Raw genomic sequence first — 24093 nt, forward strand, 5'->3', positions numbered from 1 at the left:
GGGTTTCTATAGTCTTCCTCTAATAAACCAAAACTTTTCAACAAAAAAAAAATTAAAGAAAGAAAATGAATTGGTCTTTGGTAACTAAGCATCTCACAGCATTTGATTGGACAAAAAAAAAAAGAAAGAAATCACACTATAATCATTCATCACCAGGCAACTTGTGCCATAACACAAGAATGGACTACACATGAAATTAAAAGCTTAGAGATGGGAGGGATTCTGTGAGTGAATGGGAGTCACTGACTGGTTCCAGTGTTCCTTGGAGACTCTGTAGAGGGTGGCGAACACCAGCGGCAGGATGACTTGGCAGTTCTCCTCTATCAGACTTAGGATGTATTCATTGTTCCAGAAGTAAAGAGCTCGTTCTGCCACCTAAAACACACCCAGAGGAAACATGTCTTAGTTTCTCAGAAAAAGTCCCTCCTAATCTACACTTTCTTACTGTTAACAATGAATCTGTGAAGTTATGTGTTATGGTTTCATTTATTCAGACAACAGATTTTCAGGAAATTTACTTTGATCTCCTGACATGTTTCGACGGTCAACTGCCAGTCTTCTTCAGAGGCGTCTGCTGGTCACTTTGATGTTTCCGTGACTTCCGCGTAATAATTCTCGTCAACATTTTTGTCAAAAAGAACGTGTTGGAATTATCGCGCAGAAGTCAAGGAAACAAAGCGATCAGCCAGTGTTGGGGTCAATTGTAATTGTAATTGCGTAATTGATCATTAATTACAATTGTGACAATTATAAATGTAATTGAAAAAAATCTGTTGCTGTTGTAATTGAGCTCAGATAATTGACTGAGATAAAGCTACATAAAGGCATAAAAACAGAAACATTTTGAAATTATTTTTAGATAAGGCTATCATAAGTGATATATTGTTTTAAGATAAGGCTATAGAAAAGCATAAAAATGGGAAAAAATGGGAATGTTTTTTGAGATATAACTATTGTAAGGCATAAAAATGGGAAAATTACATTTTTTTCTGAGATAAAGCTATATAAAGGCATAAAAATGGAAACATTTTGGATTTTTTTTTTAGATAAGGCTATCATAAGACATAAAAATGGCAAAAATGTGATATATTGTTTTAAGATAAGGCTATAGTAACGCATAAAAATAAAAACAATTTGGAAATTTCTTTTTTGAGATGAAAAAATGTATAATGAAAACATTTCTAAACTTTTTTTCTGAGATAAGGCCATCATAAGAACTTAACCTAGTAACATATGATAAGCAGCACACTTAAACTGGGGTGAAAACCCAGTAAGGCATGAAAAATTGAAAAAACTTGAGAAAAAAAAGGAAAGAATTTGGAATCTTATCATAACTTATCATAAGGCATAAAAATAATATTTGAAGACTGGCAGTTGACAGTTGAAACATGTCAGGAAATCAAAGTAAAATTCCTTAAAAAAAAAACCAGTTAAATGAATCCACAACATATTATTCAAAACGAACTTCCTGGAAGAATCTGTAAAGTATCAGAATGACTGAATTATTACTGCTATTTAGACTGTCAACTGCGTTATTGACCATTTCTCTAAAAGAGGATATTAATCTGTTTGTGGAGTGACATCCCATTTGTTCACCTGGAAGTGCGGGCTGGAGATACAAGCTGCTATCTGTTTGAAGAGCGGCTCCTGAACACGGATGAACTGTGACGGCTCGATCACGTCGAGAATCTCCTCGATTTCGCCCAAAAACATCACCTGTAAACACACACAACCAATGGGCAACATGCAGGGATTATGAACAAATTGTAGAACATATTCAGAAGGACGATTTATTCAGAAAACACTGCGACGTTGTTTGTTGGAAAGGATTTGATCAGCAGGGAAAACGGTTTTGTCTCACCTCTTTCTGCGTGCAGGTTTTTGGCCAGTACTTGAGCAGCCCTCGGATGATCTGCACGGGAAATAGCAACACACAATGAAAATAAACAAACACAAATATCTGGCTTCAATGTACCTTCATTATTGCATAATTGAAGAGTTAATTCCCTGCCAATACTCAGAAAAATATAGCAGTGGAGTAACATAATGTCAAATACTTCAAATTGGTTTTTCACAATTTATATAAAGCTGCAGGAAATGATCATTTGATAATTGATGATGAATAAAAAGGGTGTAGGCTTCATAGATCAATCAATCGAAGATCATTTACTCAAACAAATGTAGAAGGTTGGAATTGCCGCACAAAAATCTGGTTCGATTTCGACTATAAAGAAGCAGTTTATTGACATTCTTACTTCATTCTTATCGCGATATCTTGGCTTCCCCCTTCAAAAACACTATCAAAGTGAATTCCCAACACATTTCTGGTGTTTTCATGGACTGAAAGTTGCAGCAAAATAATTGTGAATGTTTATTTTTGGAGTTTACATGGAAAGTCAAAATTAAATGTCTTACTGTGTGAGGTGATGATATGGGGAATACTGGGAATAAACTAGGACAAAAAATTGTGTCAAACGAATTGCTGTCCTTTTTGTCTGTCGAAGAAACACCAGAAACCAGGATAAGAATGAAGTAAAAAACTCAAAATTCAATTAGGGATGCACCGAATATTCAGTCACAGAATATATTCGGCCGAATATTGCAAAAAAACCCACATTCGGCCTTCGGTTTAGGAAGTTAAAAGCAAGGTGGAATAGTAGCGTGTGATGCAATGACGCAATCAAACAACGTGCAGTGATTTAGAGTCGGAAGAGTGTGCGCGCGTTGCTGCACAACCAGAGCAGCAGCAGCAGCTCCTCCTTTCCACACACAAACACTTCCAGACCGTCCGTCAACGCGTACAAGTTGGAAACCGTCCATTTCCACAACCAAATCTGTTGTTAGCGCTGTGAGCCACAAATGCGTAAACATCCCCATCGTTTCCTTCTTACACGACACCGGGTGTCGTTGCATAGACTGGTTTAGCATTAGTGCTAACAGCTGATACAATGTATACAATGTAGTAGGAAATGTTTTTTTTGGAGCAGAAGAAAACTGTGGAAAACAAGAGTCTACAGTGCGTTGGCCAAACGTTAAACAAAATATCAAGCACTGTAATCAACTTAGGCCATGGTGCACTTTGCAATCCAACTAAAGCCCCAGCATAAAAGAATGACGGAGCATCCACATTGGCTCAAACCATGTTTACGATCCTGAAAAAAAGGGCAATTCTAAATAGATGAGTCCCAACAGAACAAGTGACAACGCACTCTTAAGATGGACAGAATTTATTGCCATTGCATACACAAGCAGAACGTGTGTCAGGGTAAATACATGGTGATTTATACGAGTAATTTAATGGGATACAGCAGGATTATTCGGAGGTTTTGCTATTTAAAGTAAAGTAATATTTATTTGAGATGATGTTGTGGGGTTTCTTAACCTGATGTAATAAAAGTATAGAAAATTAAATATACATATTTCTTATGCTGTAAACAGTAGTGTATTGAATGCAGTTGTATGAGAAACAAACTTACATATTCAGTCACTGTAGCATCTTTCTCCATGAACTGCACCACACAGTAAGCCAGCTGCAATGACAGAACATGGAGTCACATGGAGAACATAAAGACACAAAGGAGTCATTCCATGTCAGTTCACAAACAGCCCACGCACTTTGGTCTCACAAAATTCTGGAACTTTTACCAATTGTTCCGTGATTATTTAATAGGTACACTAAATTTTTAGTTTGATCTGATGAATACTTTTTGAGATATGGCCAATTTCGTGAGGGAGGATATGTGTCAATTTTATTTCGTCCTTATTTTTCTTCCAGTTTCAGGTTCTAATATCTCAGGAACTACATCATATAGGTAGGGCTGGGCAAAAAAAAAAAAAAAGATTTTAATCGATTAATCGAATTTGTTGCACTTTTGGTTAAATCTGGGTGAAAGCTTGAAATTTTTTATCCATTTACTTTTCATTTTGGGATTGTTCTATGCATTTTAACTCTTGAGGACAATCACAGCAATAAAGTTGCACTTTTGACAGTATACCAGATGTCTGCAGTCATTTTTAAGTGCATAAAAAAAAAAAAAAAATCGAAAATCGGTTCGAGACTCCAATTTTTCTTTAAAAAATCCAAGATTTTTTTTTAAGGCAAAATCGCCCAGCCCCACATATAGAAAAATGAAATTTGGTATAAGTAATACAGCTCCGACAAACTTTTCTTTCCAATTTTGAGGGGCTGGTATGTCCATCAGATAGGACGTATAGCCGATATTTTTGTTTATTCTCAGAGAGTATGTTGAGCTGTGTTACTATACCACATTTCAGTTTCCCATGTAGTATAATGCTTGAGATATTGGAAGCTGAAATTTTAAGAAAAATAAGGACCCACGGAAATCAACACAGGCCCCCCCCCCCCATTTAATTGTTCATATCTCAAAAGGTATTCAACTCATCAAACAAAAAATGTACAGCGTGTCAGTTGAATTATTCAGAAACTATTTGAAAACATTTCTGAATTTTTGAGGCCGAAGTGCGTGGGACGTCCTGAAAATTTGTTGGAATGACATGGAATGACCCAAAAGGGATTCAACCACTATTACAGATCAGCAAGAGACGTTTCCCAAAATCAGTTAAGCATACATTTATACAGACCCTTTCCAAAAAATGTGACTATCATGGAAAAGTTGTTTAATTTCCATACTTCCATTGAAGTTAACCTTTCATAAATTATAGATTCAGGGCCCACAATTTAAACAATTTCACGTATTTATTTGTGCTTTAAGGTCCTCTTTTCTGATGAAAGTAAAGAGTGTCTTTCATTCAGGAATCAAGGTCCAAGGGTTTGGAGGAAGACGGGTGAGGAACAGAACCCAAGCTGCTTGAGGTCAGTCATGATTTGGGGTGCAATGTTCTGTTCTGTTCCTCACCCGTCTCCCTCCTTAGACCTTAGACCACTGGCCAACAGTCCAGTCTCCTCTTTTTTTTCTGCAAAAACTGAAAAGTAAATGGTGATTTCTTCACAGTGTTCTAATTTTTTGAAATCCTGTTTTCGTGGGTTTTATGAGCTAGAAGCCCAAATTATGTAAAAACAAAAAAAAAACAAATAAATACTAGAAATCGTTTAAATTGTGATCCTGAATCTATAAAAGTTTAACTTTTTAAATGGAATTATGGAAATTAAACAACTTTTCCATGATATTCTATTTTTTTGGAAAGGGTCTGTATGTGCATGCATGTACTGTGATCTTTTCCTGTTGTTTCCAGTGCACCGTTGTGTGCACACGTTCCCCCCCCCCGGCAGCTGTCCCTCCACCCTGGCCTGTTGCCGTGGCGAGCGGACACCGTGACGACGGAGGTTGTGTGCGAGCGTGTTTTTAATTTGGAATAAGTGATGTCACACACATAAAGCCGTTAAAGACAACGTGAGATCAACTTTAAACCTCTGCGTCTGTCTTTTGTTCCGTGTCATATTTAACAATCCCACATGATTAGGTATCATGAAACTATCTGGACAGCCTAAAGTTACAGATTATATTCTAATCAGACAAAGAATAGTTGTTCATTGTCAGATTTTTTTTGATAAACTTTTGTTTTGGTGCTTTTCTGAAATGCTTATGATAAAGGAGAATATAGGAAAATAAAGCTGAAAATGGAAAAACAGGGGATTAAAATAAAATTACTCTAGGGTCATCCTTTACATGAGAAAATGAGCAGGATTTAGGGACTTGCATTGGGTAAATATAAAGTCGGATTAGGTTGTTAGATCAAGGATTAAAGACGTGGTGGTGTTTTAAAAACTTTTAGGTTGATGACTTTACCAACATTATTTTGTCAAGCTGACGGGTCAGATTAGGCTCACTTTAACCCTCTCATCTTTATTTCACTCATTCATTATTAAGAGTCCCGACTTTAACTTTATACAAACGCATTTTCTGCTGGAAGTTAATGAAGAATGTAGGTTAAAAAGATGATTTGCAAGCACCAACAAGCATGTTACGTAAGATTGGAAACCAGTGAAGGCTAATAAAAGTTTTACAGACACACAGAACAACGGCTCAGGCTAACACCTGGAGGGCCTTCGTTTGGCGGCAGAAAAAACTCTGAGAAAACAGACAGCATTGTCAATGTGGCGAATGCACACGCTAGCCTGTGCACAAATAAAGGCGGCACAAAATAAAAGTCTAAATCTGTAATCTGCATCACACATACAGCTCTATAACCACAGAACAGCTGTCGTTTACGTTGCAGCAGCCCTTTCAATTCAAAAACAGCTTTACTGGCATTTCCAAAGCAAGTGTGACAAAGAACAATGTACAAACAAAAATAATAAATTATAAAAATAGCAATATTTGTGTTGTGCAAAACAATAAAATAGAAAAAAAATGGTATAAGAGTTATATATAATGGTTATGTATAGGGTTTTACATAGATCCATAGACACAAACATATGCATCCGGTTATGCAAGTACACTTACGTATACTGTATATACTGTACATACATGAATGGACAGACTATTTATATATACATAATTGTATACTATATATGTACAGTATATACCTTAAATTAGGATCATAATTTTTTGTGTGTGAAAAAAAAAATTTTATTTGTAAAATACATTTTTTTATCTGCAAAAAAAAAAAAAAATCTGCACGTGAAAAAATGACTTGTATTCGTAAAAGACATTTTGTGCCTCTAAATTTGCTTTTGTGCCTGTGTGAGAACTTTTGTGACCCTGTTTTGCCTGCGTTTGAACCAGCCAATTGGCACTCGCCTTACAAAACACCGTCGGAAGGGTTCCAGCTGGAAACGCCCCCCCTTTTTTTTTAAATAAAATCTCTTAACAAGGGGCGTGGAAGTGAGGTTTAATTGTAAATTGTAATTAGGCCAGGGAAGAAAAAAAAAAACGATTTAATCAATGAATCGAATGAAAACGATTTTTATTTTGCAAATTCAAGTTTAAAAAAAAAAAAAAAAAAATTTTAAATACATTTTAATTTCCCACCACAGTTTTTCGGACTTTTTCGCGTTCCGATGTCAGCCAGCCCCCTCTTTGTTTACATTTGTGTTTACCCTTTGAGTAGGCTATATGTGTGCCACAGGCATTTTTCCTTTTTTTCTTTGCACTATGCTGAGATGCAAAGGAAAGAGTTTATTATTTTTTTAATTGTAATGTTGTAAAATATGTAGTTATCTGATTTCTTAATCAGAAAATGTAAGCTACTGTGAAGGCGCTGTTACACTTTTGCTTAAATCTGGGTTAAAGCTTGAAATTGTTGAATGACAGAGCTTCATTTACTTTTTATTTTGGGATTGTTTTATGCATTTTAACTCTTGAGGACAATCACAGCAATAAAGTTGCACTTTTGACAATATACAGTATCTGATGTCTGCAGTCATTTTTAAGTGCATTAAAAAAAAAAATCGAATTGAAACTCAAATTTTTCTTTTAAAAAAAAAAAAAAAAAATCAGAGATTTTTTTTTTTTTTTAGGCAAAATCTCCCAGACCTAATTGCGATAGACAGTTTAAGAAGCTGCATGCTGATAAGGTCTATTATTTTATTTGTTTTTTTTAATGTACACAAAAACTTTATGACCCCAATTTGATTACATATTCTTACCCCAACACAAGGTTAACACAGAGTAGATTACATTTAAAAAAAAAAAAGATGAGTGCAATTTTAAAAAGTAATTTCAATAGCATGCAGGGAACGTATACGATCAGCCCTGGGCCTCCGTACTAATAACACAAGAAGATTAGAAATCCCTCCTCTAATGCTCATCTCAACACTTTGAAAGTTGTGGGCGCTAAGCACACTCGCACAAGGAATTGCTTGAGTTGAAAGTTGTGGCTCTGAAGGTGGCCATTATCTAAATCATAATTAGCTTGAAAATTATATACATGCTGCAGTACCCGCCTCCTCATAGGCATTAGACTGTGGCTAGCCGTGTTAATACTGGGTACATTGTTTTGGTTCTACTGTGAGTAAGTTGAACCAATTAAAATATATAAATTACTGGCTAAAAACTACAGCCTTTGCAAATATGTGAGCAATTTATTACGCATGACACGGATTAGCAAGAAAAGGCGGCATTATTGCCTGCAAAACCGAGTCAGTCCTATTTCTATACTCCTCCTGTGACCCTGCAGTGCGTGCGTGTATAATGCATGCGTGAGAACAGAAAATGTAGGACAGAGTGATGCTGAAGCTTAGGAGAGACACACTTATGCATGGATATCAAGTTTGTGAAGTTCAGTGTATGCAAACAATGTGTGACAAACACCAGAACAAATTTATAAGCATGTGCACACACACACACACACACACGCGCGCGAGACTTTCCTCTGTGTCTTCAAACATCATCATAAACCAAATGTGTTGTTAGACACATATAAGCACCTACACTCATCATTACAGAAGAAGAAGAAGAAGAAGGAGAAGAAGAAGGAGAAGGAGAAGGAGAAGGAGGAGAAGGAGAAGGAGAAGGAGAAGGAGAAGGAGAAGGAGAAGGAGAAGGAGAAGGAGAAGAAGAAGAAGAAGAAGAAGAAGAAGAAGAAGAAGAAGAAGAAGAAGAAGAAGAAGAAGAAGAAGAAGAAGAAGAAGAAGAAGAAGAAGTGAGACTCAGTCACTTCTCTGCAGCATCGTATACAGTGTGTAACTCAACTCTGCCTCTCTGTGGTGCATTTACAAATTGCAGGAATTCCAAGTGTTAGGATCCTTCTCATTATTATATAACTCTAGAATGTACTTATATAAATCTTTCATACTAATACAGGGAATTATTCAATCTGTCTGTGTACACTCTGCAATGCAGTAAAACACTCTAGGACAGTGGTTTTCAATTTTCAAGGACCACTTAACCAATAAAAGGAAAATCTGGGACCACCTAATTCTGTTAGATAGACAGATGATAGGTAGGGAGGTCGGTTGGTTGGTAGACAGACAGACAGACAGACAGACAGACCTGAATCAAATGCATCAGGATAAGGCAGTTTTCTTTTTGTGTCAGAGTTTCCATTTATCTTTATTGTATTGAGCCATCAATCCATCTTCAGTTCAGTGCGCTTATCATTTTGACAGCTTAGCTACAAGGCAACGTTGCAAAATAGCCATAAACTAAAATGATCAAACTACCTACTGACACAATTTGAATTTAGACAGAATTTACAGTTAGTTTAGGAGTTGAGTGCCAACAGTTTGAGAAACACCTTTAATCTAAAAACAATTAGTTTTAAAAATGTATTTGCCCACTTAACTACTGGACCACTAAGGGTCACTCAAGGACCACCAGTGGTCCGCGGACCACTCTTTGAGAAAGGCTGATGTAATGAATTAGTGATAACACATTTTAAAGAATATAATTTTGTAAATATAAGTGGAATGAAACAGTATTGAGTGCCTCCTGAAAAGATTTATTTCTACAGTTTTTATCATTTCCCGTCATCTTCCGCCTGGTGTGAGACCAAGACTGATCCTTGTATTTTCACTTCATGTTCTAATCAAGATAGTTTCCATCATCATTATAATTATTATCGTTCTAAACTAAAAATAAAAACAATAAAACCTCATCGTTTAATGCTTCTGTTTGTTTTTGGAGGTTTTTTTCTCTCTCAAGTACCCCCTGTCATGGCATCGCGTACCCCCATTTGAGAAACACTGCTCTAGGAGACGGGTATAAACATGAACCAGGTATCAAACAAACTCAATTGCACAGTAAAGAAGATTATTGTCAAATTAACTCAAAACTAGATAATACACGTTTATCACGTTTAATTTTGACAACAAATTTTGATGTAGTTTTAGTCTTAGTTTTTTGACTAAAATGCAAATTAGCTTCAGTCAAAATGTAGGCATCAGGACTATTTCACTTATTGTCTAGTTTTAGTTAAATAAATGACATTAAGCGTTGAGCCAAGTAAATCACACACATACTGTATAGTCGACTAAAATAGAAAGCATAAGAGTTTATGCATTTTTAAAATATCAAATTAGCATTTATCAACCTGATATCGGATGGTATTAATGTTTTTAAATACACGGGCAGATTTGATGTGATCAATGCACAATGTGGATCAATTACCGCTTGTCCCGCCTACCACACGACAAAAGTAGTTTTGATTGGATACCGTCCAAGAAAGAAACTTGGTTCTGATTGGATTTTGTTTGTTTTCAATAGTTAACGTCACAAAAATATGAATATAGTTTTGATAAACTTTTCATTCACATGTATTTAAATTACTCAGTCTCATTATTGTCACAAAAACTTAAGACGGAAAGTTTTTCTCGCCAAAGGTCATCCAAACGTGAATAAACCGGTTTGTGTCCAAAACGTTCATCCAAATCTCCTGTAGCTTGGACACATTGTTGGTGTTGCTTTCCTATCAAAGGCTCTCAGAGAAACCACTGTCAACATATTCAGAGCAAAGGAGTGATGGTTGATCACTTACCTGTGCGTGGAAAATGGACAGGGATTTGGCCGTGTGAAGCGGGATAAGAACCCGAACCAGGAACTGCTTGTGTTCGGCCTTCAGAGGCAGGGCAAATCCATTTATGATGCTATGGTGCAAAAATAAAAAATTAAAAAAAACAATTCATAACACAGAATGCAGGACGGGAGACATTCTTGAGTTGATTGAAGTAGAACTTTTTTTTTTCTAAATATGTTTCACACATTCCAGGCTAAGCTAGCTTAGTACCAGCTCGTACTCACAATATGAGTGTATTGTTCATTCTGCCAATGAATGTAGGTTAGTCAACATTAGTGGGGTTGAGCTGTTTTACATGTAAATAATAGAATCCTAGAAACATTTAAATAACATGATTTCTGAGTAGCGCCAGGGTTGGGATCAATTACATTTTTAAATTACAATTACGTTTTCATTTATCCATGTTCAATTGCAAATCAATTAGGATTACGGAGAACGTAATTTTTTCCAATCACAATTAAATGACAATTAATATTTTCCCCCTGAAAACAATTACATCCTCAATTACAATTAATCACAATTACTGAGCCTGAAATAAATAATGTAATAAAAGTTAACCATCGTCTTGTGTTAGCGTTCTAAAAACAAATATCTATCATGTAATTTCTATCCTATCTATTGGTTAAAATCTACGTTTTAATATTTTTGGTGTGGACATCTGAGCCTTTTGTGTGTCAGTACACCCCTCGATTTAATTTGTGGGAAAGCTTGATGTGAAACATATTTTAATAATTGTTAACTACATATGTGTAGAACTGTAACATGGTTCCACAGTTTTGCGTTAAATTCTAATGAACCATTTTTATAGAATTTTCATGGCAATTACAATTACAGAGTAAATTATCTAAACTCAATTACATAATTAAGTATGATTTTGACAGCAACACGTTTTTTTTAAATTACAATTACAATTGTTCACTACATACACTACATGTGCGTCGTCGACTACATGTGCGTCGTCGACTGCATGTGCGTCGTCGTTAACTGCATGTGCGTCGTCGTTAACTGCATGTGCGTCGTCGTTAACTGCATGTGCGTCGTCGTTAACTGCATGTGCGTCGTCGTTAACTGCATGTGTTGTTAACTACATGTGTGTCGTTAACTACATGTGTGTCGTAACTACATGTGTGTCGTAACTACATGTGTGTCGTTAACTGCATGTGTGTCGTTAACTACATGTGTGTCGTTAACTGCATGTGTGTCGTTAACTGCATGTGTGTCGTTAACTGCATGTGTGTCGTTAACTGCATGTGTGTCGTTAACTACATGTGTGTCGTTAACTACATGTGTGTCGTTAACTACATGTGTTGTTAACTACATGTGTGTTGTTAACTACATGTGTGTCGTTAACTACATGTGTGTCGTTAACTACATGTGTGTCGTTAACTACATGTGTGTCGTTAACTACATGTGTGTCGTTAACTACATGTGTGTCGTTAACTACATGTGTGTCGTTAACTACATGTGTGTCGTTAACTACATGTGTTGTTAACTACATGTGTTGTTAACTACATGTGTTGTTAACTACATGTGTTGTTAACTACATGTGTTGTTAACTACATATGTGTTGTTAACTACATGTGTTGTTAACTACATGTGTTGTTAAACTAATGTGTTGTTAACTACATGTGTTGTTAACTACATGTGTGTTGTTAACTACATGTGTTGTTAACTACATGTGTTGTTAACTACATGTGTGTTGTTAACTACATGTGTTGTTAACTACATGTGTGTTGTTAACTACATGTGTGTTGTTAACTACATGTGTTGTTAACTACATGTGTTGTTAACTACATGTGTTGTTAACTACATTTGTTGTTATCTACATGTGTTGTTAACTACATGTGTTGTTAACTACATGTGTTGTTAACTACATGTGTTGTTAACTACATGTGTTGTTAACTACATGTGTTGTTAACTACATGTGTTGTTAACTACATGTGTTGTTAACTACATGTGTTGTTAACTACATGTGTGTTGTTAACTACATGTGTGTTGTTAACTACATGTGTTAACTACATGTGTGTTGTTAACTACATGTGTGTTGTTAACTACATGTGTTAACTACATGTGTTGTTAACTACATGTGTGTAAGCCATAGAACTCTGCATTTAATTAAATTGTAGTTTTTATAAAAAATTTGAAAAAGTGATTTTTTAAAATTACAGTTACAATTATAATTACACCATAATTGTAATTAATCATCAATTACACGATTACAATCATAATTGAGCCCAAACCTGGGTAGTGCTGATAGACTTGGTCTATTTCCAGTGACAGGACCACTGTGTTACACATGCTGACAACCTCAGGCTCCAGTCTCAGCCCACCAAGACAAAAGTGAGCAGCAGCAGCAGCAGAGTGGGAGCTAAATTTAGAAAGTGTGACGGCTCCGTCCACCTGTTAGCGTGGATTTCTAAATAGCACATTAGTCTGCTATAGGACATCTTTAATGGATACTTGTGCTGTTTCGCTAGTGTCTCTTCCCACCCTTTCTGCATCTCATTCCTCCCTCTGGGTTTAAATCTACAGTGCATCCTCCCCCCCCCCCCTGTGTGTGGGAGGAGCTATAATTACCTCTGTTACCACCAGCATGAATGCAGACCTCTCTCTCTCCCCCCTCCACTTGTGACTCACAGTTCACTCACTGCTTATCCTTCCATTCTGTTCTCACCTCACTATTACGCTCTTCCTCACCTTCATCCTCTTCTTCAAAGTCACTGTGTTAATATATTACACCTGTTTTATTTTTGCAAATGACTAAACCATTTGCAAAACAAACATATTTCTATAGCCAACATATCAGGCTTTTCAGTCATTGTTGGCGCCTGTTATTTTTAGTTCACCTCAAATTACAAGGAAACAATAAAAGCAAAGATAAAACGCAGAGAGTAGTTTCAGGCTGCCATTATATGAAATTACATTCATTTCCTGTGTTGGTCTTTTAAAAAGACCAACTTTGTTTTTAATGATGGAAATGTCTAGCTTCTAGTGCTGGACCTGTAAATTACAACATGATACAGCAGAATAGAAGCATCCCTGTTCAACTCCTGCTTCTTGATTCTTGTCTATCTGAATTATATTTGTACATTTTTATTATTTTTGTATTATTACTATTTTTAGTTGCTATTAGTCCATCAGTCAACACAGGTTGACTGATGGTCTTTAAAATGCAACAGCAGTGATGATGTCCACCCATAAGGGTCCCTGTCTTTGCTGCTATTGAGTCATTAATAAAGACAGTAATCCGGTGTTTGCATGTCTAATGCCTCCTCGTTATGGCTATAATGTTCCACCAATGCGGGAAAGCGTGTTCTTGATGTTTGTGTCCGTGGTTACTGACCTTCCAAGGATTTCCAGCAGCTCAGCTACTCCATTGAAGTGCTCAGTTTCGTAAATGAACCTGGAGATCAGAAACGACACGAGAGCGGCAGAATGACACCACAGCTGCAACGGGAGCCGATGGTTTCAAAGAAAGCAGCCTCTCGGCTCGCCCTGCAGAGTTTCATACTGCAAACATGACGACGACAGCCGCTGACTCAGCACAAAAAACCCTCAGCGGCCTTGATAGCCAGAGCTATCGAACAGTTAAGGCGATGCATAACATCTTACTGATTCAGAGGAAGGGTAGAGACACATTTAAACTGATATTTTCTATGGAATTAAAAGTGAAGTTACAAAAAATAAAAGCTCTTAATACATTTTTCACGTCCATTAATTCTCAGGCAGTAACATAAATGCTTGATGTAGAGTACATGGGATCTTCAAAGTTGCTGTTTCGTCCCCAGCTGATGACGAATGTTTGATTTATTGATGCTGAGGTGCTATTTATAGCCACCAGAGGGCTAGTGCAACGTACCTGAGGAAGATGTTGTTGATCTGTTTGCGGATGTAGGCTCGGAGGCCCAGTAGTTTTCCATAGACACGATGCAGAATGGTCTTCAGGTACTCCCTCTCCCTGGGGTCCTCACTGTCAAACAGCTCCAGAAGCTACGCACGTCACACATGCACAAAACACATAGCGACATTTCTGAGATAATGCGAAGAAATAGTAAAGCAAACAACAAAAACACTGAAAAATATAATTGGTTTCATAAAGAGGACTGACTAGGTGTCTGACTGCATTTTACTTGTTAGGAAAATATTCTTTAAAAATTACCTGCAAGACAAACTTCTGGTCAACGTAGCGTTTGGCCATGGAGGGCTGGAAGTCTGGGCTCTCAAGGAAACGCAGAAAGAATTCATAGACCAGCTGCAAAAGGCAATAATGCATCAAATCAGATAACGTCACTTTTGTTCTCTAATTATGATTAGTTGGAATTTTCAATCATACAAAAACAAAATATTAGATTGTGATGGTTTGCCTTTCCTTATTTTCGTTCAGCTTCAATAGACAGGCAGTAGTTTGATGTGACGCTAGTTCACTTGTTTTAAAATGATTTAATAATTAAAAATGCAAGAGAAAAAAAAAAGGAAAGTTTATGGTAAAGCCGCAAACAACCTCGATCCTTAGACATACCACATTGTTCTGTTTGATGTAAAAAGCAAAAATAACATGCCTGCAGGTGAGGCCAAGAGGCTTCCAGTGTGGGTTCGTCCTCCTCTGGGTCGAACTCTGGATTCTCGCTTGGCGGGAGAGTACGGAAGATATTTACTGAGATCTAAGAAAAGTCGGAAAAGGTGAAAAGTGACAGAAACATGTGAGCAATTATGGAATTTATCAGCAGAATTACGCCTAGAAACAGCAAACAGCTTCTTATACACAAACAAAATTTCCCTCCCCACAAACAATAAAAACATAAGATATAAAAATAAATCAATATTTTATAATAAATGAAAACAAAAAGATTTTGTTTATTTCACAATTGCTAAACAAGAATGGTGAATAACCATCAAACACAGAATTCTTAAAAACCTACAGTATTCCAATATCTGCACGAGAATATCGTATACCATATTTTTCGGACTATAAGGCGCACGTAAAATCCTTTAATTTTCTCAAAAATCAACAGTGCGCCTTATAATCAGGTGCGCCTTATTTATGAAATTAATATGTCAAAATGTTTTGTACAACTTTGATAAACTATGACGCTGCACCACTTGATGGATTTTTGGCGCTTCAGGGCTACCGTAGTCAGGCGCCTCGTGGAGTGATATGTACCAGTACTGTGCTTCAACATACTGAACTGAAAAAGTCAGTGTACTGTTCTATATTTTGTGTTAAACCTGAACAATGTTGAGAGTTATTGTTAATGAGTTGAATAAAGTTTGACTTATCTGGCTACTTTGTTTCACTTAATGAGCCTTAATAATAACAATAATAATAATAATAATAATAATAATAATAATAATAATAATAATAATAATAATAATAATAATAATAAAAACAACAACAAACTGGTGTGCCTTATAGTCCGGTGAGCCTTATGTATGAAAATAGACCCGGTCAGACCCATTCATTGATAGTGTGCTTTATAATCTGGTGCGCCTTATATCCAAAAAAATACGGTAGTATTTAATGCGATACCAGCATGTTATTACAAGGCAGCAATATATTTAATAAACAACCTATGTTGAAGACTGACAGCTTGCTGAATGACATTAATATCAAAGATTTTTAAAAAATGCAGAACTCACTAATTATCGTGCCAAAAGCTATTGGAATAGTCTGTTTTGAAGGAATAAACTGGATAACGGTGTGGTCTTACTATAAAAAAAATTTGGTCAACAACAAATACGATGTTTATTTTAAAAATTATACATTCAATTTAACCACCTTCTTAAAAAATACAGAGCTGATATTTGTGATTCTTGTGTATTCTGTAATGTTGAGACAGAAACAATTCTACATGTATTTTATGAACGTATTCATATGAAGTTCTTCTGGTTTAATGTCGAAAATATCTTTGAATCTCAGTGTGGGATTAAGATCAACCAGCAAAAAAGGAATATAATTGTTTTTATTTTGATAAGAAGGATATGGAACTTTTCTATTAAAGGTCCAGTATTATGCTATTTTTCACCCATCTCCATTTGTTCAAAGAACCTTAACAACATTGTATTTGAGGTATATTTTCCCAAACTCGCCTGGTGGGCGTGAACACACACTCTGCTTGCACTGCTCCAGCATGTGTTTATCACAGCAGCAGCAGTAGAACATCATTAACAGTCGTCCTTTTCCTCCTTACTCGTATGACCACAGAACTAGTCCATTTAAAACAATCGTCCATTGTTTTGTCCGATTGCTGCGTCGCATTGGGTCACAAACATGTCAGATCATCCCATAAAGGTGATACAAGGTGATATAACGGCTACTAAAAGTGGAACTGATGTGACCGCACTTCTGTTTATTTATATACTAGATTATCTATATACTGAACGTAAAGATATTAACTGTAATATCAACCAGCCTTCGCTATGTTTGTTTTACCTGTGAGGTAGTTTGAGAGGGAGGAGTTCACATTCTTATGTCGGGTAGGAGGAGCCAGGATTGTCAGGAGGAGGTGTTTCCGCGTTGTGACATCACAACGCAAGAAAAATCCAACTGGCCCGTTTGGAGCTGACATTTTACAATAACAAGGGAGGGAGGAAACAGAACTTTTTCGAATTTGGCCCTCGGAATGAGGCAAAAGGAATGTATATCACTGTAGCTAAACCATTATAAAGTGATTTTTTCATAATACTGCCCCATTAAACTTCTTCTTACTTTATTTGGAAGATTTTATATCTTATATTCCTAAAAGGAAACCCAACATCCTCCAATTTAAATACAAAATGAGGAAGTAATTTGAAATACTAAGAGGTCTGACAAATAAGAAATTTATCCTTTAAAATATAATTTAAAATCCTCTGATTTGAATGTATGTACCCCCATATTGAATTTTCTTTTAGCATGTTTGCCACCTAAAATAAAGTTTTGAAAAAGAAAAAAAATTACTTAAACTCACTATCCAGTACATCAGTACATTCTAATATCCGAGTCATCAGTTTTCTCCGATCATAGAAGTTGAAGTTTTTCATTGGAGCTAGCGCACAGCTTTCTCTCAGTCAGTTTTTAGTTTCCAAGTAACTTCAACCAGCGCAGAACCAGCTTGACGCTACTCACACACTGAGCGAGAACAACTGGTAAGTCATGCACCGAGTCCACGCTACGTCACGATTTATTCAGTGTATGCGTTTCAACCGCTCATCTGCAACACTGCAAAATTCTCACCTCGGTTTAAAAGGGCCACACAAACTATTCAGCCAGACATATCTTGTTATATATATATATATATATATATATATATATACAGTATATATACACACACACACACACACACACACACACCAGTGGTTTCCAATCTTTTGTGAGAACCACTGCATTTGCATTTTTGTCAAATAATGTGTACACCCTCTTAAGTATCGCTCCATAGTTTTACATGCTTTTTCATTTGTGAACAGCGTGATCTCCTAAACTCCTAACTGTGTCTCTAACATTGAGTCCCTAAGACTCAATCTACAAATTCAAAACAATGAGTGGAATTTAAAGTGGATTTTATTCCTTTTTTAATACCATGCAACTTTTATTGTAGTATAGTAAGTAAATCTGGTCTCCTTTGTAAAATGTAGCTAATTGTTTCTCCTATTGTCAGAAATGTTATAATATGTTCTCTACAGCATAAAAAAATCCTGTTTCAATTCATGAGAAGAAAATACAGTACTTTATTGAGCAATGGTACTGATAGTTTGCAGTGAATTTTGAGAACTAGATTATTTCAAAATCAATTGCTGAATCTTCCCTGAAATGTGCTCCTTTATCCTTATTTGGGAACCACTGATATATACTGTATATACTTAATATGTAAACATTGTGTTTCAGAACGTGAGCATGCTATCAAACTCTTCATTCTGCATTATTATTATTATACTGTCTATTTTAGCATGTATTTCTACTTAGTTCTTTCAAATAAGTCATTCCTGTGTCACATGTTCATGACTTTTGCTTGCATGGCTGTAACATAAGCAATTCCCCTGCTATTCCTTCTTATCCTTCCTTCCACCTCTCTGATTCCTCTGGGAACCACAAACCATTCCACTCGACGTTTCCTCTCCATCCATATATTTCTTACCATCTGTGCAGCCTTTGTAACCGTCCCACGCTCCTCTGCTCTTCTCCCTCTCACTAGCTCCCCACTAAGCTCCTCAGCAGAGGTCACATGGTTGACTTTGGGGATAGCTGGTATTTATACATTTCAGATGTCATTTCATCCATATTTTTATTCTTTTTGCACTACTGTTTAAGGTTTGTAATAATGCTGGGCAAGTTAACGTGTTATGGCATTAACGCATTAATTCATTAACGTCAATTATTTTATCACGCATTAACGCAGTTTTTTATTATTGTTTTATGTTGAAAGTCCGTTGCTCATTGGGTCGGATCAGAGGGATATAGAGATAGAGTTGCAACAACTCCATTCACTCCAATGGTTCGTTTTTGTTTTTTGACAGCAATGGCGGCTCATGGAGCCTCACAATAGTTCCTGGAAGTGATCAGTTTACTGTTGTAGCCAATGGAGCTAGAGCGGATTAGACAGTTTGTGATGCACTTTTGAACTGTAAGGCATTATAATTATTATTATTATTATTATTATTATCATCAGCGTATCTAAACCCATTAACGTGTGCATTACGGCATGCTAAACTACTAATTTTTATTTTTATATTCATTTTTTATTACTATTATTATTACATTTTTTTTTCTTTGTGAGATACACTGCTGTTTTCATGTTCAAAAAAAGAAAAATTAGAAAATTAAGGGATCATTAGCAAATATACAGCGCTGACTTCACACAGTTTTATCTACCCACATAGGCTACATATCTTTTTTTTTGTCAAACAATAAGCTTTTCAATTGTGTTGTTTGTGGAAAAAGTGCAAATGAAGTGTTTGAATATGATCGCCTCACAGATTTTTTTTTATTGTTATAATCCTGATTTTTATTTATTCATTTATGTAGATTGCTCCTGCTGACTTTGGCTAACTATTATTTCTTTCTGTTCTCTGGTTCGGTTGGGAAGCCATACATTTTCAGCAGCATCCCCATACAGCACAGCAAACTGCATGACAATTTATTAATGTTTCTGACTTTGTTAGACATTTATTTTATGAGTTTATCTTGGTGCATAAGTGCATCGTAAAAAATGTCTATTTTTATATGTGTATGAACATAATAAATATGCTATGTCAAAAAAGCAGGTAAGCTGTTTACACTATTATTAATACGACTTTACATTAGGGAAAAAAAAAATATTTATGGGACTACATAAACATATATTGTATATACACATACATATGACAGTGTACTGTATACATATTGTCAATCAATGTAGTTATTGATGACAAATTACCAAAAATCCCAGTTATGTCACAAGGAATCAATGGATTCGAATGGCCCGCCACTAACTTCTAGGAATTCTGAATTCAGTCTTACATGAGTCACGTGACGGTCAGGTATTTTGGACTTCCGTTGTCGCAATTCTCTATCTATACGGCTCTGGGTCGGATGTCGTCATGTCACATGAAGAGCCAGAGTCATGGTCTGAGTTTACCTCCGTACTGAGATCCTAACCTTAACCCTAATATAGTCCAATAAACAAAACAAAAAAACACGTGTTCTTTCACTTTGAAAACAAAATTAAACAAAAATGATTTCTTTTTTTTTTTTTAGCAAAAATTCATTTTCCGCACATGCGCATATACAATCTCAGTACGATGCGCACTCAGTACATTTTGTGTGGTCAATCACTTCACCTCACTCTTTACATGGACACTTGCTACTGAAAATAGCCTGTTTATGCTGCTCCCTAATAAAATAAAAATGTTTCTGCTGTTACCTGTTTAGAAAAAAAAGATTTTAAAAAAATGTTGCTGTTGCTCAGACAGTATATTATGTTGAATTCTGCTCTTAAAGGCCTTATATCATGCTATTTTTCACCCTTCTCCATTTGTTCTAAGAACCCCAAAAACATATTATTTGAGGTTTATTTTTCCAAACTCGCCTGTTTTCCAGAGTTTTAGCCTCTGAAAAGTCACTTTCTGATCAACTCTACACAAACAGGCTGATTTGCGGCCTAGTTATGCATATTCATGAGTGGGCGTGTCTATAGACGGGACACCGACTTCCTCCTCCCCGCACGGTGATGTAGGGCCAGAGGACGTTTGATAGAAGAGATACGGCTATGTAGCGCTGCATAAACTTTTTATTCAGAGGTTATTTACAAAATGTCAACAACGGAAGACTTGTCCATCCAGCCTTACATGTTCCAGCCAGAGTCGGACCCGGTGGAGCGAGATGAAAATGAAGATGATGAACCTGCAGAACCCTAACAAGTGAGCTAACACAAGCACCGAGCTAACGCTAGCGCCAAGCTAACGTCACGAAATGCATTTTAATGCAGGCTTTTCGGAGACAAAAACGGCAAAATGAAATGACTAATGAAAACTTTAGACTTAAATTAAACCACGTAGGCCATATCATCAAGGATCTAAAACGAGCACACAGCGCTAACATATGAAGTCTGAAGTGCTCTGTTCGTCGTCTCCAAAGATAGAAGGAATTGAACCCTCAATCAGACAAAGTCTTTCAGCAAATCCTTCTTTTTACTGGCGGAGGTTGCAGAAGCAGTCATCCTTGAAGTGCTTCGCGCACACAAAAATGACCTTACCCACAGATGTGGGTACATTTCTGTGAAAAATAAAACTCAACCAGGCACTTCTAAAAGGTTCTGATGCTGGGAGACGATGTAATGAAGCGTGTGGGTTACTACATCCAACAACCCAACATTTTGACTTATCCTCTCATAACTTCGGCATCCTTGAGCTTGGACTACAAAATAAAAGCGAGAAATAAAAATGGCGGATTGCTCGAAGTGTTGGGCCTGGAGTCGAAGTCCTAATTTGGCCGTTCCGCTGACGTTATTGTTCAAAAAACGTAATAGAGAATAGAAAAATCGAAACAGATTGAAAAATATGACCAAAACAGAATATAAAGATATCAACGGAGCACCTGAAGAGACTAATTTGAACTTTTCTGTACTTCTAAACAATCTAAATATACAACAAAATGCATTTAAGGGCTAAAAAAGTGGATTTAGCATGATGTGTCCCCTTGAACATGGGCCCTTTAATAAGCACCTTATTTGTTTGTGTTAAGTGTTTACAAGCCAAATGATGTTTCACATTTGTTCAAACAGCAGTACTTTTCAAATAAAAGTGTGCAAAACACTACGTTTGAAATGATTATTGAATTTTGCGCACAAAAATAATGCGATTTATCGTTGCCCAGCACTTTAGTAATAACATTCCAAAGGCAAAAACCGTGAAAATGTATTTTATTTTGGAAATGTGTTCTTTTTAACCCTTGACCTTTTCTTACCATTTTTATAGCCTCTGGATAGAGAGGCTCAATGAGGACTCCTCTGCTCGTGGCCACGCTCTCCACAAGTTCGTTCAGTGCCGCGCGTTTGATCTCCTTCCCCTTCAAGTCGGCCACACAGTCCAAGAAATCAAACAGCACACAGCACTGCTGCAGCTTCTTACAGAACAGGTCGTGTAACTCTGCCACCGGGGCATCTGGGTAACAGAGACGAGAAGAGGAGAAGGGGACAAGAATACAGAGATAGATATTAAACATTAGAAGTCGTGTGATGAGATCAGTCATGCAGAAAGTTAGAAGCAGGGTTGGGGTCAATTATGATTATAATTGCGTAACTGATAATTAATTACAATTATTGCATAAATATAATTGTAAAAAATTGCTGTCGTAATTGTAAATAACTTGTAATTGAGTTCAGATAATTGACTTTGTAATTGCCCCAAAATTCTATGAAAATTGTAAACTATAATTTAATGCAAAACTTGGGAACCAACCTTCATTGAGAAGGTATTTTTTGGCTCCAGGAGGACTTTAATCCAGCTGAGATGAGGTTAAATGGTTCCTTGTAGAGTAAAGGTTGCAGACCTCTGACCAGGGGAATTTAATTCCATGGGGTGAAGTAATGCAGATTAACATATGCTACTGTTAAGTTAATTTAAGTACAGCCAGTTAAGTCGACTATTCATCAGCATGCATGGCTTGAAAAAAAAAAAAAAAAAAAAAAGGGGGTGCGACCAAATTCTGTGCTGGTGCGACCAAATGAGAAAATTAGTCGCACCAGTGCCACCACTGGAAAATGTTTGTGTAGAGCCCTGTAAGCTGTTGAATAAATATAACATGTACTAAATAAAGCTCAGACTCTTTATAAATGAGCTGTTGGTATATGGAAAAATTCCCTTCTCCAGTGAAGACTTTCATAAATCTGCAGTTTATTCACTTAAAGTGCCAGCGGCCTCCTTACATTTGTGTTTTTTTTTTTTTTTTTTTACAGTTCTATGCAACATATAACACTGATCGATGACGGAGAGCTTAAAGCAGTTAGAGCTTGTGGTAAGGGCATAGATGTGAATGTGTGCTCCATTAATTTTACAGTAATCCATCCAATAATTCACTAAAGAGCCGTACTGCACGGGTGGAAAATTAGCTTGGGTGCGTAGTTTGCTGTTGCTGCTCGCCCGAAACAACATGATTCAATTTAAGAGCCTGGAGACAACTGGGAAAACATCAAGTCAAAACGGTTTGAAATCGAGCGCTTGACCCTGCACAACGACAGCATCTATAATGTCGATGGTGACGTCATTGTCTTAACAGTGTGATATTAAATGCATTAAGCTCTGAGGAAAACCTAATTCTCAATTTACTGCATACATGCTAATGCTCGCACACATGAAACACAGCAGAAAATAATAGGATTTCACTTTTTCTTTTTAACAACAAGCATCAGTTCCTTTAGCATACATTGTATTTTTTGTGAGACCACAGTGGGTGGCAATCTATTCAACTGGGAATGACTCACTGTATTTTGTGCGGATGTCAAGCCTCTTTAATGCAAGACTGTGGGTCAGACATGGAAATCCAGTCAAAAAAAATGGCCGTGGCTATTGATATGGAAACGTATGAATAGACTGCTAGTCTGTTCATACGCAGCGCCCCTCATTGGCCAGTTTAAGCGATGTGATAGGTGCACCATGTGACTTAAAGTTCCGTCAGTTTTATTTTAGCTCATATTTATTTTTAGCTTCCCCGCTAACCCTTTAATTTTATCCCTAACCCTAACCCTAAAGCTAGACCTAACCCTAATCCTAACCCAGGAAATACCCTAAAATCTTTTTTTTTCATATATGTATTTTAAAAGGTGGAATTTGCCATGTTAAATATATTAAAATGAAAAATATATATGACAAAAGTGGGATTCGAACCCTCAGCAGCAGAAAGAGGAATTCTTTAGTCAGGTGCCTTAGACCAGCAATTCTCAACTGGTGGGTCGGGACCCAAAAGTGGGTTGCAGACCTCTACTGGGTGGGTCACGGAAAGCTGGTCAAAAGTAAATAAAAACGTAATGTCTCTTCAGTTGGACTTGCTTTTTATTTTGAAAGAAACTTTGGACAGGCGTGCTATGAAATGCATGTTGCACAGGAACATTTATTGATTTGTTAAAAAAAAAAAAAAAAAAGGAATACAAATGTGTTTTGGTTGGTTGAATTCTAAAAAAAAAAAGTGGGTCGCAATTCAATGACGTG

At 36.5% G+C, this 24093-nt stretch overlaps 1 protein-coding gene across 1 annotated transcript in view; it reads right to left on the bottom strand.

The window, feature by feature from the left end:
• Window positions 1–24093, bottom strand: part of ppp2r5b (protein phosphatase 2, regulatory subunit B', beta) — a 30087-nt gene that overhangs the window by 5869 nt on the left and 125 nt on the right. The window contains exons 2-11 of the mRNA XM_028475247.1: window positions 21854–22050; window positions 14997–15098; window positions 14597–14689; window positions 14297–14427; window positions 13781–13840; window positions 10399–10507; window positions 3477–3530; window positions 1862–1912; window positions 1597–1716; window positions 248–375 (exon numbers count right to left, since the gene is read on the bottom strand). Of these exons, the coding sequence (XP_028331048.1) occupies window positions 248–375; window positions 1597–1716; window positions 1862–1912; window positions 3477–3530; window positions 10399–10507; window positions 13781–13840; window positions 14297–14427; window positions 14597–14689; window positions 14997–15098; window positions 21854–22050 (1045 nt within the window). The remainder of the gene's footprint in view (window positions 1–247; window positions 376–1596; window positions 1717–1861; window positions 1913–3476; window positions 3531–10398; window positions 10508–13780; window positions 13841–14296; window positions 14428–14596; window positions 14690–14996; window positions 15099–21853; window positions 22051–24093) is intronic.

The sequence above is a fragment of the Gouania willdenowi genome, chromosome 18 (assembly GCF_900634775.1).
Source record: "Gouania willdenowi chromosome 18, fGouWil2.1, whole genome shotgun sequence".
Lineage (NCBI taxonomy): Eukaryota > Metazoa > Chordata > Actinopteri > Blenniiformes > Gobiesocidae > Gouania > Gouania willdenowi.